General features: G+C 35.0%; 1 protein-coding gene across 1 annotated transcript; it reads left to right on the top strand.

Annotated features, from left to right (window-relative positions):
* Positions 1-3,202: 3,202 nt before the first annotated feature.
* On the top strand, positions 3,203-6,764 carry LOC123562019 (toll-like receptor 4). Its single transcript, XM_053532081.1, has one exon. It carries the CDS (start codon positions 3,242-3,244, stop codon positions 5,849-5,851), a length of 2,610 nt encoding a protein of 869 aa, XP_053388056.1. The 5' UTR covers positions 3,203-3,241; the 3' UTR covers positions 5,852-6,764.
* The last annotated feature ends 8,956 nt before the right edge of the window (positions 6,765-15,720 follow it).

Raw genomic sequence — 15,720 nt, forward strand, 5'->3', positions numbered from 1 at the left:
GTGTCTGTTTAATCATGGGCAAATATATCAAAATCAAGCACACGGACCTATACATTGTGTTTCATCATATTATAGCCCATAAGTTGATTTACGACTCTGGGACGTTACAGTAAAATCTACATTGTAGAAAATATTTGCGAAAATCTCACCAAAATTGTGGTTTTCCCATAGACTCCTAATATGAAAACTTGCGTTAGCTACATTCTTTTCAAAACGGTCTAGCAAGAAATCAAGAACATGACCCTTTCTTTTTAATTTGACGAATTGTCTAAGTATATTCAGAAGTTTTGAAAAATACGGTTTAATCGAATTTTACTCTGTAGAAAAATAATTATCCGAACGTGCAGAACTACCTTAAATGGATGATTTTTCCTGCATTTAATAACACTTGAAATGAGCGTTGTGGTTGGAAAATTAAGCGATGTCATGGTATAAAATGAATCGAACCTGAACGCCAAATGTATTACGCTAGCGGAAGCGCTACACTGCAAATCAAGACACTTTCAAAATCACAAAACTCATTGAAGCAAGGGTTTCCATGACTAAGCTATATTGTCGCGAAATCAAGCTTAACGGTTTGTGTATGTACTAGATAGTAGTTCATATCGTTAGTCCCATTGTCTTGGGAGAGAGCATTCGTTCCCTCGGTGAATGGTTCCAAATTCGCAAACCGATCTATTTCATTCATTGCGAGATCTATCTACGTATTTTGATACGAATGGATGCAACATTCAGTTGTGTTTGTTCAGTGTTCTTGCACTGTCCGACAGTGTTAATGTTGCAATAATATATGTACAACAACGACTGATCCCTAAAACTATGGCTACACTCCAAATCAACCCCACCAATTCTGATAACCTGACGTTCGGTTTCCTTAAATAATTCATATGGTTTATAGAGGCCACAGCATAGCGTATGTAAGGTTTAGCCCCGTTACAGCTTTCATCAGCTTTAAGTTCATCTGTACTACTAACATTTCGCGTTCATTTAAAGACATACTTGACACACGTCTGATGCAGTCTCCAGACTTACTGTTTACTCCTGGGTCTGCCAACTCATGCAAGTGATATACAATAACCAAATACCTTGACAAGCTCGCATACTTATACAGACTTTCATTTTTAATAACTCTCTTGATAGGGAGTGTTAACTTTACTAATCTGTGCACCTATGAATCAACTCTAAATCACTGTTTAAAACCAATAATATTTGCATTAATTTCCACGAAGATCAATCAAGAGGTTACTTTGTTTTGTGGGAACTTACTAATTTTAAAACAATTGAAGAAAAGTTACTCCGCAGTAACTAAAGTGATCCTGATGAAAGATGTGCATGCGCCATAGGCCTGTAGTGACTATTTTTGTGTTAAATTTCATGAAATTCCATGAATGGATTACTTTGTTATATAGAAATTTATAGATGGTAAAACAATTTAAGGGCAGTAATTCTGGTTACTGAAGTTATCCTGACAAAAGTTGCACCTGCTGCTCCACTGCCCTATAGTGATCTATATTTGTGCTAAACTTCATGAAGATTCATCATTAGGTCATTTGGATAAAATTCCTTATTGTTTACAAAATTTAGGGGAAAAGCTCTGATTTTACTGGGTTAAGTGGATAATAGTTATCAAAAGTCATGCGCTATTTAATAATCGTGTGAGGTTTGGTGATTTTATGCATTTCCAGGTTTTTACAAAAAGGGGAATCACTCTGCTTGGCCAACGGGAGGGTGGGGGTGGGGGGATGGGGGTTGATGGGTTGATATAATATTTGAACCAAGATCTTGTGCTAATTATTTTGTGAGGTTTGGTGATTCTAGCTGAAATAATGTTTGAATTATAAGCAAATTTGATTTCAGACAGACGGATGGACAGACGAACGTCCAGACGGACAATGCAGAAACAGTAGTAGGTGCAAGTAACGACACGAATTATTCCACTTAAGTCCTAAGTATATTCTATAGTATTATGCGCAGGATAGATAAAAATTCAAATGTCTTCAAGTTAGATACTGAAATTAAATTTTAAGACGTATGTGTATGGTTGCACTTAGGCACAACGTTAAGAGGCTAATCAACATACATGTATATGTTTTCTATATGAACATGCAAACAATGCAACCTAGTAACCTCTCTGTCAATATAAAAATCTCATATTGCTTAGAGTGAACGATTTTGAAGCTTGAAGGCTGTTAATCAGATGTAAGGAGTATTGTATTTCTGTTTGAAGTTCATTGAATGACACATTCTGAAGTATCTATTTTTTTCAACGCAACCGCATTCAGACTTAGCTGTGATGCACATTTGTGCACGATATTTTATTTATAAAGCAAACTGCCATTAAAACAACATAAAGATTTATAAGCACTTAAAGCATTTCTAGGCACATTTTTGTACATGTACTATAACAGTTGACTTTGGTGTCCTTTGACGGCTAAACCTGAGCCGGTGCCAGGGAGCCCAAGATTGTTACACATTTGAATAGATAAAACCGAGTGAGTCTGCTATTATATAGCTTGATTGCGTTCTATGTTTCCAAGAGACATTTTCACAAATTTTATTAGGTCTAATTGAGTCTGCTAATGAGAGATAATAAAATGTACTTACGCCCCTCTAGCACCGGCTTTAGCGGAATTCTATAAACTGACTCCATATCACAAAGAATCAAAGAATATAACAACACTGAAAAATTGACTTTGAAATTATTTAGTAATCATGCCTATAACATGTTTATAAAAACTTGACAAAAAAAGTGAAACAATGAGATATTTATCTCACACAAATAATTTCCAAATTGTAATATATACCTAGAGTTGTTTGTATGGGGCAACAGGCTTCAATTAAAAAGGATTTGTTACAAAAAGATATGTTATAATTCTAGCAAATCTCATATTAGTTTGTAAAAATTAAGATACCATTTTTGCACGTCAATGCAACAAACATTATTGCATACCTAATTGAATTTTTTAGGACCTTAATTGCTCTGGGTATTGGATCAATACCGCAGAAATAGTTGATCCCCTACTGTATTAAGGAAGTCAGAATTCCCGTGCCCTACTTCTAAGGTCGATACCTTTAATACTACGACATTATGTGAGACGAGTCCCTGTTAATTCTTTATTTGTAACCTACAGACAGCTTTTAACAAAAAGACTACAAATTACTCTTTTAAAATACAGTGTCAAATTACATGTTGAAGTAACGATTTAAGATTGTCATGCAAGTACTATAAAACATTTCGTGTATGGACACAATGCAAGTAGGAAAGATTATTTTTGTTTTGGTCATATCTGTTCTTTGGTCAGATACTTTTTCTTGTGGACCAAATGGGAAATGCATGTGTGATACTTTGAATCAGATGGACTGTTCAAAAACAAAATTACCAATATGGAAAATTTGTGGATTAATAACAAATTCATCTACGTACAATGTTTCAGTCCTATATCTTGAAGGGAACGGCTACCAGTACATTCAGGAATTTGACTTACAAGGTTGTGATGAACTTCTTGAGTTGTATCTAGGAGGAAATGAAATAACTTCTATAGAAAAAGGCTCATTTTCCAACCTTGATCGACTCGAGCTACTGGATATAAGTGAAAACACTTTGACTATATATGATGAAACAGTTGAACAAAATGATTCTTTTCCGCTTACAATGAAAACACTTAAATTGAATGGAAACTGGAAAGGAAATACAACTACACATGCATCCTACCCGGATTTATCACATTTAAAAAACCTTGAAATACTGTACATGGATGGCCTGAGAGACGAAGCAGTTCCGGTAACATATCGCAAGATTCAGATGTTGCAAACAATTGTTTTCTCTGGGTTAAATGGACACTGCAATATATCGTTTATTACAAATTTCACGTTTAAAAACCTTCCGCAAATAAGGACACTGAATATGTGTTCATGCAACATTGAAAATATACATGCCGGCGCTTTTGAAGACCTCACAAACTTGGAAATTTTAGATTTGTCTCAGAACTTAAACCTTAGATTTCGCATGTTGAGAAATATTTCATACAGCTTACAGTTCACAAAAATCAAACTTTTAAACTTCTCTAAGGTGCACAGTACATTTGGTCTAGGAACACAGCTCAAAATGCGGGACCTGTGTTACTTTTGGAATACAACATTGACTGAAATTCTCTTGAGCAGTAATCGAATGCAATTAGTTGAAACAAATGCCCTTATACTTGTTCCAGAAACTTTAAAAATCATGTGGACAGAAGACAATAAGTTTACTTTTGGACCATACTTACTACAGCTAGGATGTATAACTAATTTGGAAGAATTTCACGGAAATTACCAAAATACCGCACACAGACCGATTTTATATGATAGAGAACCAAGTGGAAACTTTAAAGAAATGATGTATGATTATTCCGATTGTCCATATATGGAAATAAACATTTTGAGAAACATAAGCGTTCGAAAAGGAAATTGCATCTTCTTTGAAAATGACCATGTGGAAATAAATGAAACTTGGGCAACATTCCCAAAGAAATTAAAAAGAGTGGAATTCATACGAAGTAACATGCAATATAGCATACCTCGTTTATTATTACTACCGCTACAAAAATCAATAGAATATGTGGACTTTTCAGGCAACATTCTTCATTCTTGGATAGGACCTATTGGACCATTTCTAAAACTGAAATATCTGAATTTATCTCGCAATTATTGCACACATATTGGATTAAACTTCTTTAACTACATTGCAGACGTTGAAGACCTCCAGCTGCATGACAATTTCCTTGGATTAATGCTTTCAGATGAAAAAAAGAGACATGCTATATTTGATAAGTTAGCGAATGTGAAAGTTTTGAACTTGTCATCAAATATTGTATCGTACCTACCACCAACGGTGTTTTCAAAAATGTTCAAACTGGAGACGCTAGACCTTAGTGTTAATAACATAGAAACTTGGACAATTGATGTGAAAACATTAAACAGCCTGTTGCATTTAAATCTGAAGTTCAACTTTTTAAATAGACTTCCTTCTGCACTAAGAAAAAAACTGGAATCTAATACAAAACGCCTAGGTATACAGTTCACACTTGACCTAAGAAACAATACATTCTCTGCGAATTGTGATGATAAAGAATTTTTAAGATGGATGGTCAAACACAGAAATAGCATGCTTTACTTCGATGAATACATTTTTTACGACAAAACGAGCGCGACGCTTTCAGCCAACCAATTTGTTAAAGACGTTAAAAACCTTGATGAGGAATGTCGTTCGTACACTCTAATAATAGTTTTTTGTTCAATCGGAATTTCTGTATTTCTTGCAATTGTTGTCGGTGGCGTTCTCTACAGGAATATATGGAAACTCAGATATCTCATGAGATTAACTGAAATCAAACATTTTAGGTATAAAAAACTACATAATGGTCCGAACGAACCTGAATATTTTATGTATGACGCGTTTATATCTTACGCAAATGAAGATTTACGTTTCATTCTTGACCTGATTATTCCAAAACTAGAAGAAAATGAAATGAAGTTATGTTTACACGAAAGAGATTTTTTACCTGGAAACAATATTGCCGACAACATTCTGGAGGCTATAAGAAATAGTAGAAAGACTGTTGTTATTCTATCAAAGGAGTTTTTGAAAAGCAAATGGTGCTTATACGAGTTCAACATGGCAAGAATGGAAAGTGTTTACTCACAAGAAGGAAATAATTGTCTTCTCGTTGTCATGTTTGAAAATGTTCCGTCTGGAAATATGTCAACCGAGATGTTGGATTGGATTCAATCCAATACATACATTGAGTATACTACAGAAGAAGAAGGAGAAGTAATATTTTGGGAGAATCTGAAGGAAGCCTTAAGTGAATAATTTATGTATAGGTTGTTTATTTTTTGCATTTGACATTTCCGTACAATTCTATTCTAGACAAATTTGCTATCTAAGAAATACACTTTTAGTATTTATAATGCAATAAGCTTATGAAATATTTTACGACCGTGTTGCGCAGAAACTGGTAGTTTAAATAGGTTAGTGCATATTGTATGCAATAATATTGTTTAACATGTAACTTACATTTGTTCAAAACACATTACTAAAATATCTGTTACATATAAACTTATCTGAGTGCATTTCAAATTCCATTCATTAAATGAGTTGAATAAGGTAAAAATTATTTATTATTTCTATTCAGCGTGTTTATTAAATTTGACGCAGAAAGATTCAAATTTCAGATTCACTATTTGTCAAATGTTATCTTTCTGAATTTTTTCTTTCTTTACTTCTTTTAGACAAGGTCAATTTGACCAGCGTGTGATAAAGACATCAACGCCAAAATATCATTGCACTGGTGTATTACCAAATATATGTAATGGCTTTATTTGAGTACAACTATGAAAATGATTCCTGGTCCTTTCTGTAAGAAATACTTCCTAAATATATTTAAGCAAAGATATAAATAGAGACATTTGAGTTAAACTGTTTCAATAAACATTACTGCAAATATATAAAACATGAAAAATAAACTGATCGAAAGATCTAGCTCGCCTTATAATATTGTGATAGATTATATGATAATTGACGATAAAGTTGTTTAGTACTGTATTCAATTCTTCAATGTTGTTATCGTTAATTATATTTCTCTACACAGTCTAAATTTTATGACAAACAGTTCGGTTAAGTAATTGGGGGAATTGCACAGAATAATTTGTCTTATTTTATGCACAAATATAAAAATTAATGTTAGCAGTTTTGATCAGGTAATAAAAGGACTTTGTGAAAAGTACTTGGTATACGTACGATTTCAACATGGCATAGGTAGACAACATTTATTCACGTGAGAGATCATATTGTTTAATAGCCGTGATGTATGAACACATTCCATTCATCCATATGTCAAAATAAATGGAAGACTGAATCCAGTTAAATACTTATTTTGAATTTTCAACGAATAACAAAGGTGAAAAGCTTTTCTGGCAACGATTTCATGAGACAGGAGTTAAGTGAAGTAACTAGGAAACAATTTTGTTTATAAATGTTCAAGAAAGATTTATACGACATGCAAAATGTAATTGATATTACTAGATGCGGAAAAAATGTTGTTCTGATCAAAACACATCCTACACGTTCTTTTCATGACAGATATATGATAAAACTACAAATATTTACATTTATATTTTAACGGATAATAGCATTTATAAATCAGACAAATTATCCTGAACAAAAGTAAGAGGACTATTCGTAAAATGATATCTCAGAAGTTTCAAACTGTTCCCGTTTTGAAACTAGTGTAAGTCAGATATCAATTATCAGCACTTTTTTATTTTGTTCTGTTCTGGTTGGATTTAGAGTCACAAATAAGGCCATATGTCGACTTGTCCTGCTTTGACGATAGAGGAAAACCCAAGCATTCTCACGTACCAAAGGTTTGCTATGGTTCCCGTAACGAGGTTTCCACGAAACTCTGATGGATGGGAATGAACTCACCATCCGTGAGCCAGCTTGGGGGCTTCCTCACATAGAGAATTCTATACCCTAAGCGAGGTTTCGAACCCACATCGCCGAGTGACAAGTGATTTGGAGCCGTCGACTTTAACCACTCGGTCATAGAGGCCCCATAAATTTCATATAAAGTTTTATAGGAATCGGAAAGCAAATTTGCATAAAACGTCATAGTCGAAACTAAACACTTTATGTTTTGAAGAAAAAACAACAATTATTACAATTTTATCTTTTAAGTTTTTTTCTGGAAAATAATTTTGTTGTTGAATTCGGTTTAGAAGAGAAATATGAGTTGATAATAACCTGCATGAAACAGAAACCTGAAACCTGAATAGGAACAATTTGTTTTTAATACGGAAGATAAATATGTTCTGAAACGTTGTAAAATTTCAGTTGAAAACGACCTGATATTGAATGACATGTACTCGAGCGCGCGGTCATACCGTACTCTTGATAATAAATATTGCCAGAAATGTAATTTTAGAACTTCGATATGTATAAACGACCTAAAGAAGTGTAGCATGAACCTGAACATAACGGTTTGGATCATATGGGTATACTGATCTGAATAAGTGTCCTTTCGAACGTTTCCGGTTTGGACTAACCATTTTAATTGCATATAATGTTTGTTTTTTAGGTATTCTTTTTACATGGAAACTCTAGGGATAATAACGTTCCAATAATGCAGCTTACTTTAAACGAAACCAATCATCAGTGTGTGTATCGGTGCGTAAATGACATTTGCACATAAACATACATACACCCTGGAGCACCGAATTTGAATGTTCAAAGGCAAAACCACCACTTATGAGTTTTAAACCGGTCAGTCATTACAAACCTTTCTTCATTATTCTCAACGTGTTCAGAAGTTAATGAACAGTGTAAATTAAGGTAAACAATTAACTCATTAGGTCTTAAACCGGCATAATAGAAAAAATGGAAAACCACAGGTCGCCCAACACGACATAAACGAAAATGTTGTAGGCTCACTTTGATTGAGTCTATTCATGAAAGGCAGTCGAAATGCAAGCTACCGTCCACGCGCTCTAGCAGAACTCGACACCGGAATATAATTTAGAGACAGTCACAGATGTATTCATACGACGGCGTACATGGAACCTTCATTGATACACAAAACCATGAAAAGTGGTGTATGGTCCCCAGTTAAAACAAGTGAATAAGTATTTACTTTTGACAGTTCCTGTGATACGCAGGCTCCTTAACCTCAGATCCCCTTTATAAATTCCAGTTTGTTTAGTTCTGCCCATTGTTTTCTCGTTTGGGGCAAAAAAATTACTTTATTTGGCGACCAAACGCCGCTCTTCATGGAATTACACGCCTCAACACGTGTATCATTGAAGGCTCCATGTTCACCGCCGTTTGAATACATCTGCGGATGTCTCTAAATTGCTGTTTGTACTTTTAACATATGTAAATGTTGAGTTCTGCTCAACCCGGGGCTAGAGGGCGTGGACGGTAGCATGCATTTCCACTACCGTACATGAACAGGCTCAATCAAACCGAGCCTGCAACATTTTCGTTTTTGTCGTGTTGGGCGACCTGTGAAGTTTCCACTTTTTTCTATTTTACCATGCAATACAAAGTCCCTACTGGAAGGCACCTAATTTTCTCTACTTCAGTATAACATAATGAACTGATGTCTGTCAATAATGTTTAACAATATTGTACTATATATACAATATGCTTTGACGAAACACTTGGATTAAACTTTGCATATATAAAATCCTACAGTTGTCTTCATATGGTTATTTTTGGCCGATCATAAAACAGTTATTTATAGCAACAACAAAGGGAAATGAATCCTACAAAAACTCTTTATAATATAAGTCCACAAGAAACTCTTTACCAGGTAGAGATAGGTCAAAATACACCTAAAATTGGATGTAACATGCATTTTGTACCACAGAAAAGTGGCCTCGATTTTTCTCTACGGCCAGTAATAAAAATGTTACAATATACTCTACTTACAATTAAAAACAAAGGTACGCAAATCTAAAAACAAGTGTGCCTCATGGTGGTGAACATTTATGCCAAGTTACATCAAAATCCCTCCACACATGAAGATGAAATGCTCCATACAAAGTCATTCTTGAATTTGACGTTTGACCTCTTAGTGTGACCTTGACCTTAGACCTAGGAACCTGGTTCTTGCGCATGACAATCCGTCTTATAGCGGTGAACAATTCTGTCAAGTTATATTAAAATCGCTCTATACGTGGAGAAAAAATGCTCTGGACAAAGTCATTCTTGTATCTGACTTTTGGCTTCTAAGTGTGACCTTGACCTTAGATCTAGGGACAAGACACTCTGTCTCATGGTGGTGAACATTTGTGCAAAGTAATATTAAAATCCCTTTAAGGATTATTGAGTTACAGACTTGACAGGGAAAAGGCCCTTTGGCCTATGACTTCCAAGTGTGACCTTGACCTTGAAGCTAAGAGTCCGGGTTTTGCGCATGACACGTTGTCTCATCCAGGGAAATATTTGTGCAAACTGATATTTAAATCCAGTTTTGCATGACAAAGTTATAGACCGGACAGGAAAAATCCTATCGACCTTTGATCTCTAAGTGTGACCTTGACCTTTAAGCTAGGGTTCTGAGTTTGCGCACAAGTCATCTCATCATGGAGAACATTTATGCCAAGTATTATTGTAATCCCTTGATGGATGACTGAGTTCTGGACCGAACAGGAAAAAACCCTATTGACCTTTGACCTCCAATTGTGACCTTGACCTTTAATGTAGGGACCCGGGTTTTGCGCATGACACGTCGTTTCATCATGGGAAACATTTGTGCCAAGTAATATTAAAATTCCCTAATGAATGACAGAGTTATGGATCGGACACGAAACAGACCCTGTTCATGCCATGTTAACATTTGACTGCCAAGTATAACTTGACCTTTAAGCTGTGGGTCTGAAAGTTGTGCATGACACATCATCTTATTACGGGGTACATCTGGCTAAGTAATATTAAAATCCCTTCATGGATAGCAGAGTTATGGGCCGAACTGGAAAAAAGCCATGTTGACCTCCAATTGTTCCTATGAAAACAATCTTTTGAACTATATATGCTTTCACTGTTTATATGACAACCGTTGATTTCAGAAATTGACAACCACATACTAGTACCTGATTAGTCCATGATACCGTTATCAGTTCTGAAGGGTGATAAAAGAATGAAATGGCACAAAACGGACTTGACACAGCGGTCTTTAATGTGTTATAGTTTTGTGTTAATAAACTAAACTTACATACTCATGAATATATATGAGAATGTTTCATAATGACAAATGAAAAATTATATAGGGAAGGGTGTATTGTATGCCTTACTGATGCCCGACCTACAGTGGTAACAAAGGCGTGATATGTACTTAATTACACAAGATGTTCATGTAGAATACTGCCGAGTCACTATTTCCGTTATGATAACAATGTTAAATAGATGAGCGTGGTCATTTTTTATTGTACCGAAACGGACTTCTGTCTAGTCTGGCACTCCCGTAATAGTGACCTTTGGAAAATTATTAATAACGTTGCTCTGGAAGGCATTTCAACAACAAAAACAGTTTGAATTGACTCTTTTATTTCTATATAGTGTCTTACAGCATAGCATGACACAACTCACATAGTCGTCTTATTTTTCATGTTATTTATGACTAACTATTTTCAGAATTAGGACACCTGAATAAATCACCTTTTCTGAAGACTCTTACGGCTGTACAATAAATGAGGTGGTGGTCACAAAAGAAGCATGTAGCCTACTTGGCGAAAACAACGGACATACAGTTATCATTGCTCATCATTATCATCATCTTCATTATGATACAATGGCGTTCTTATATCAATCGGCCCACCAGACTTTGACATACCAGATGTGGATGGCTTCAGACTTAAGTGCTGTTCCACCTTTACAGGAACAGAGAAAGATGGACCCTTGCTCGTAGAATCCTTGGTAAATACAGATTTTACTTTACTAGGGGCTACAGACTTAGGAGCCTACATACTTAGGAGCTACATACTTTGTTTTCTTAGGAGCCGTTACAGAATTCAAGTACTCGTTTACCTGTTTTGATGCATCGGGCTCTGTTATGGTGAAATAAACGAGCGTTGACCATCATACAGGAGAAAAAGTTGGCGCTTTCTAATGGCAAACTTAACAAAATGAGTTTCTAGGTAGTGTTGAAGTAACTCTCCGTTTGACCAACAAACAGTTCCATGTGCGCCAGGGGATGCACCTTCCATCAGTTCAGATTTCATTCTCGCTCCTGAGTATGAACAATACTTGATAACAGACATACATACAATGAAACGATACACTGGCTGTGCATAATAATTTAAATGATGGTTCTGTACTGATAATTGCTAGCAAAAGGTATCATTCCAAACAAGTGCTATCAAATATAGTAGAAAAAATAGATAAAGGTCTTTTCATGAGCAGTACCCAGCATTCAAACCTGTAGTACATGGCTACATATGCCCAGAATTTTTCTACTTTACAGCTCAGCGTGCCTTGAATAAATGACCACAAAGGATAAAAGTATCAATGTTTGAAAAAACATACCTGCAAGATATAATGTATGGTGGTATCTGTTGGCCTAATGCATTGCCACAACCAAAGATTGTCGTTGCGGTCGATCTCTCAGCTGTTATAACAGACGGTGTACAATCTAAGGTACCAACAACATAAGAAGGTTTGGAAATTTGCTGCACACCTTTCTCGTCGACAATGTAGATAGTCTCTAGGCAAATGTTCAGGTCATACTTTTGTAATATCCTGTCAAGTTCATGAAAATAGTTATCAATACTATCCCTTGATGTTGCTTTGGCTCTTAAATCTGATATAGATTTGAAACGTTGCGCCTTTAGCTCTGGCCACCTACCTAGAAAAAGCATAAAACCATTTGTATGAAAATGGATTTTCTTGAACCCTTCTCTCCAAACTTGACGCAAACTCTGCAGCAGTGTTTTTAACTTCTGCCCTTGTATATGAGTAGCCTACCTTAGCCATCTCTTTGATGTGGTCGACCAGTTGAGGTTCCACGAGTTCACTGTGTAGGGGTCAAGGGCCAGACCTGTGTAAGGAAAAATATATCAATTAGTTACGGGAAAATAAAGAACCAAAAACCTTGAAGACTAACTTACAGTAACATACAAGGAAAACATTTAGTAAGTCTTCTTACACACACTATCATATTTAAGGTACTGCACCATTTATCATATTGTTTCCTTGTAATGCATAGAAATTAACTGATTAAGAAATATGAATACAGACTTTTCACAAACATGACATCCCTTGATAAACTGCTAAAAAATATCTTGTTATATTTCCAGTCAGTAACGTCGTCATTATCTTTTAATTCGTTTACGATTTGTTTTTAATTTCCGTGTACGTGTTATAAAAAATCAGGTTCAAGACAGAGGGGAATTTAGTTTAATTTGTATGTCATGTCAAAGAGAAATCAAGGCGTTTTTTGTTAGACTATGAATTTTTCAACGTTCGGACGTGCCTCCTAAAAGTGGTTGAGAACGCATCATTGCCTATTTAGTACGAAATGGATTACCTTCTCTAGTACAGGTATATGACATATTTTATAAATCATTTTACTATGAAAAAATATTACCATTCACATATACATGTAAAACATTCGTAACATTTTTACGAAGGGCGTCATACAGAAAACAAAAGTAGCTTTATAACGTTAATTTAAACAGTCAAAGGTAAAATTCAATGATATATCATACATTGAAATATAAAAGACAAATGGCTATTTCAATAATTTTGATGATCTTATGGTTTTGGTGACATTTCTAAGTACGGTTTCAAACAAAAAAATAATTAATGGAACCGACGGTGTAGTCACCTTTAGCTTGTAAATTGGAAGTAATGGTACAATATCATTTATCAGAATAATGTAGGAAAAAGTCTGGATACAGTATATGGAATCGAATATCACTTCATGAATAAATGCAAGCCCGAGAGTAAAGATATCAAAACGACAGCGTTAAGATAATATATGATGTTACAAGTGTTGACAGGTTAAATAATTCTAAATATTGTCTTAAACAATTGTAATGCGCGTGTCTTTTTCAACTAATTTTGGGAAGATATAAAAACAAACACACGGACCTATACATTGTATTTCATCATAATATAGCATGTAAGTTGATTTACAACTGCGAGATGTTTAAGTAAAATTTAAATCATATTTGCAAAACCTTCATTAGAATTGTTTTGTTCTAATAGTCTTCCAATACGAAAACTTGCGTGAGGTCCATTTTTTTAAATCAGTCTAAAAAGAACTCAAGCACACGACCCCTTCTTTTTGATTTGCCGAATTGTCTAAGTATGTTCAAAAGTATTGAAAAGTCAGGGTTTAATCAAATTCTCTTTTGTAGAAAAAAATATCCGAACGTGCAGAACTACCTTAAGCGGGTGATTTTCCTAGCATAAGAATGACAGTTGATATTATGCATCATGGTTGGACAATAAAACAACCAAAAAATATCCGAACGTGCAGAACTACCTTAAGCGGGTGATTTTCCGAGCATAAAAATGACAGTTGATACTATGCGTAATGGTTGGACAATAAAACAAAAAAATATCCGAACGTGCAGAACTACCGTAAGCGGGTGGTTTTCCGAGCATAAAAATGAAAGTTGACATTATGCGTAATGGTTGGACAATAAAACAAAACAAAAAATATCCGAACGTACAGAACTACCTTAAGCGGGTGATTTTCCGAGCACGAAAATGACAGTTGATAGTATGCGTAATGGTTGGACAATAAAACACTGACATAGTTTAAAATAAATCAAGCTAGCGGAAGCTATACATTCAAAATCAAGGCGATATAAAAAAATTGGGAGCGGGGTTTGTGTGTGTGTGTGTGTTGGAGTGGGGGGGGGGGGGGAGGGGGAGTTGGTTGTAGAAAGTAGGTCCCTAAGTTGTGGCGTTTATTTAAACTTCTGCAGGGTAGAAATACACGATGTCTTAAATTAAATTACAAATCCTTAATCCCGTAAATTTTGTTATAATAAATTGAAAAGAATAGTTTCCAGTCTCTCAAAAAATATCTAACTGCTTTTAAAACTAAACAAAGCCCAAAATAAGCAAGCAAATTCAGTGAATTAATCCCCCTGCCTCCGAAAAGGTTGTTTTTGTGAATGTATTGAATGTGTGCTTTTAATGGGTTAAGGGAGGGGATAAAAGTTAACAAGAGTAATGTGCTATTTAATAATTGTGTGAGGTTTGGTAATGCTATCTAAAATATCTTTTGGGGGCTAATTTTCGTGGATTTCGTGATTGAGACAATCCACGAAATCTAATCTAAGCGATCAAGAAAAATCCCCATTCATTTTATGTTCAAAAGTTGAAATCCACGAAATCATTGCCGTTTTGACCAAAACCAGGAATTTTCATGCCCACGAAATAAAATGATTTTACAGTATATGCATTTTCAGGTTTAATTTTATAAAATCAAGGGGAAACATTCTGCTGGGCCGGGATGGGGAGGGGGTTAATACTATATGTGAACATGAAATATGTGCTAATTAATAATTATGTGAGGTTTGTTGATTCTAGCTAAAATAGTTTTTGAATTACAAGCAGATATAATTTCGGACAGGCGTACGGACGAGGACGGACGAACATCCGCGGACGGACAACGCAAAAACAATATCCTTCCGCCTTTGTATGGGATAATAATGAGAAACACAAATAAAGGCAAGAATTCTTCCACTAACAACCTGAGTTAAAAATCAACTGTTTTCATTTTGAGATATGGAAATTAAATGCTGTTTTTATGTATATCTATGGTTGCGCTTAGACACAACGTTAAGAGAGCTAATCAACATACATGTGTTTGCTATGAAAATATTAAAAACCTCACTGTCAATATAAAATTCATATAGCTTAGCAAATGGACGATTCTGAAGCTTGAAGGCTGTTCATTGGATGTTAGCAGTATTTTATCTCTGTTTGAAGTTCATTGAATAACACATTCACATTCTGGAGCATCTAATTTTTCCAAGCATCCGCTTTCGGACTTGTATATGAAATTTTATTTATAAAGCAAACTGACAATAAAACAACTTAAAAATTCATAAGCGTTTAAAGCATTTTTAGACACCTTCTTGTACTATAACGGTTGACTAACACTTTGATTTCCTATTACGGCTAAACCTAGGCCGGTGCTAGGAAGCCTGAGGTTGTTACAC

The sequence above is a fragment of the Mercenaria mercenaria genome, chromosome 2 (assembly GCF_021730395.1).
Source record: "Mercenaria mercenaria strain notata chromosome 2, MADL_Memer_1, whole genome shotgun sequence".
Classification (NCBI taxonomy): Eukaryota; Metazoa; Mollusca; class Bivalvia; order Venerida; family Veneridae; genus Mercenaria; species Mercenaria mercenaria.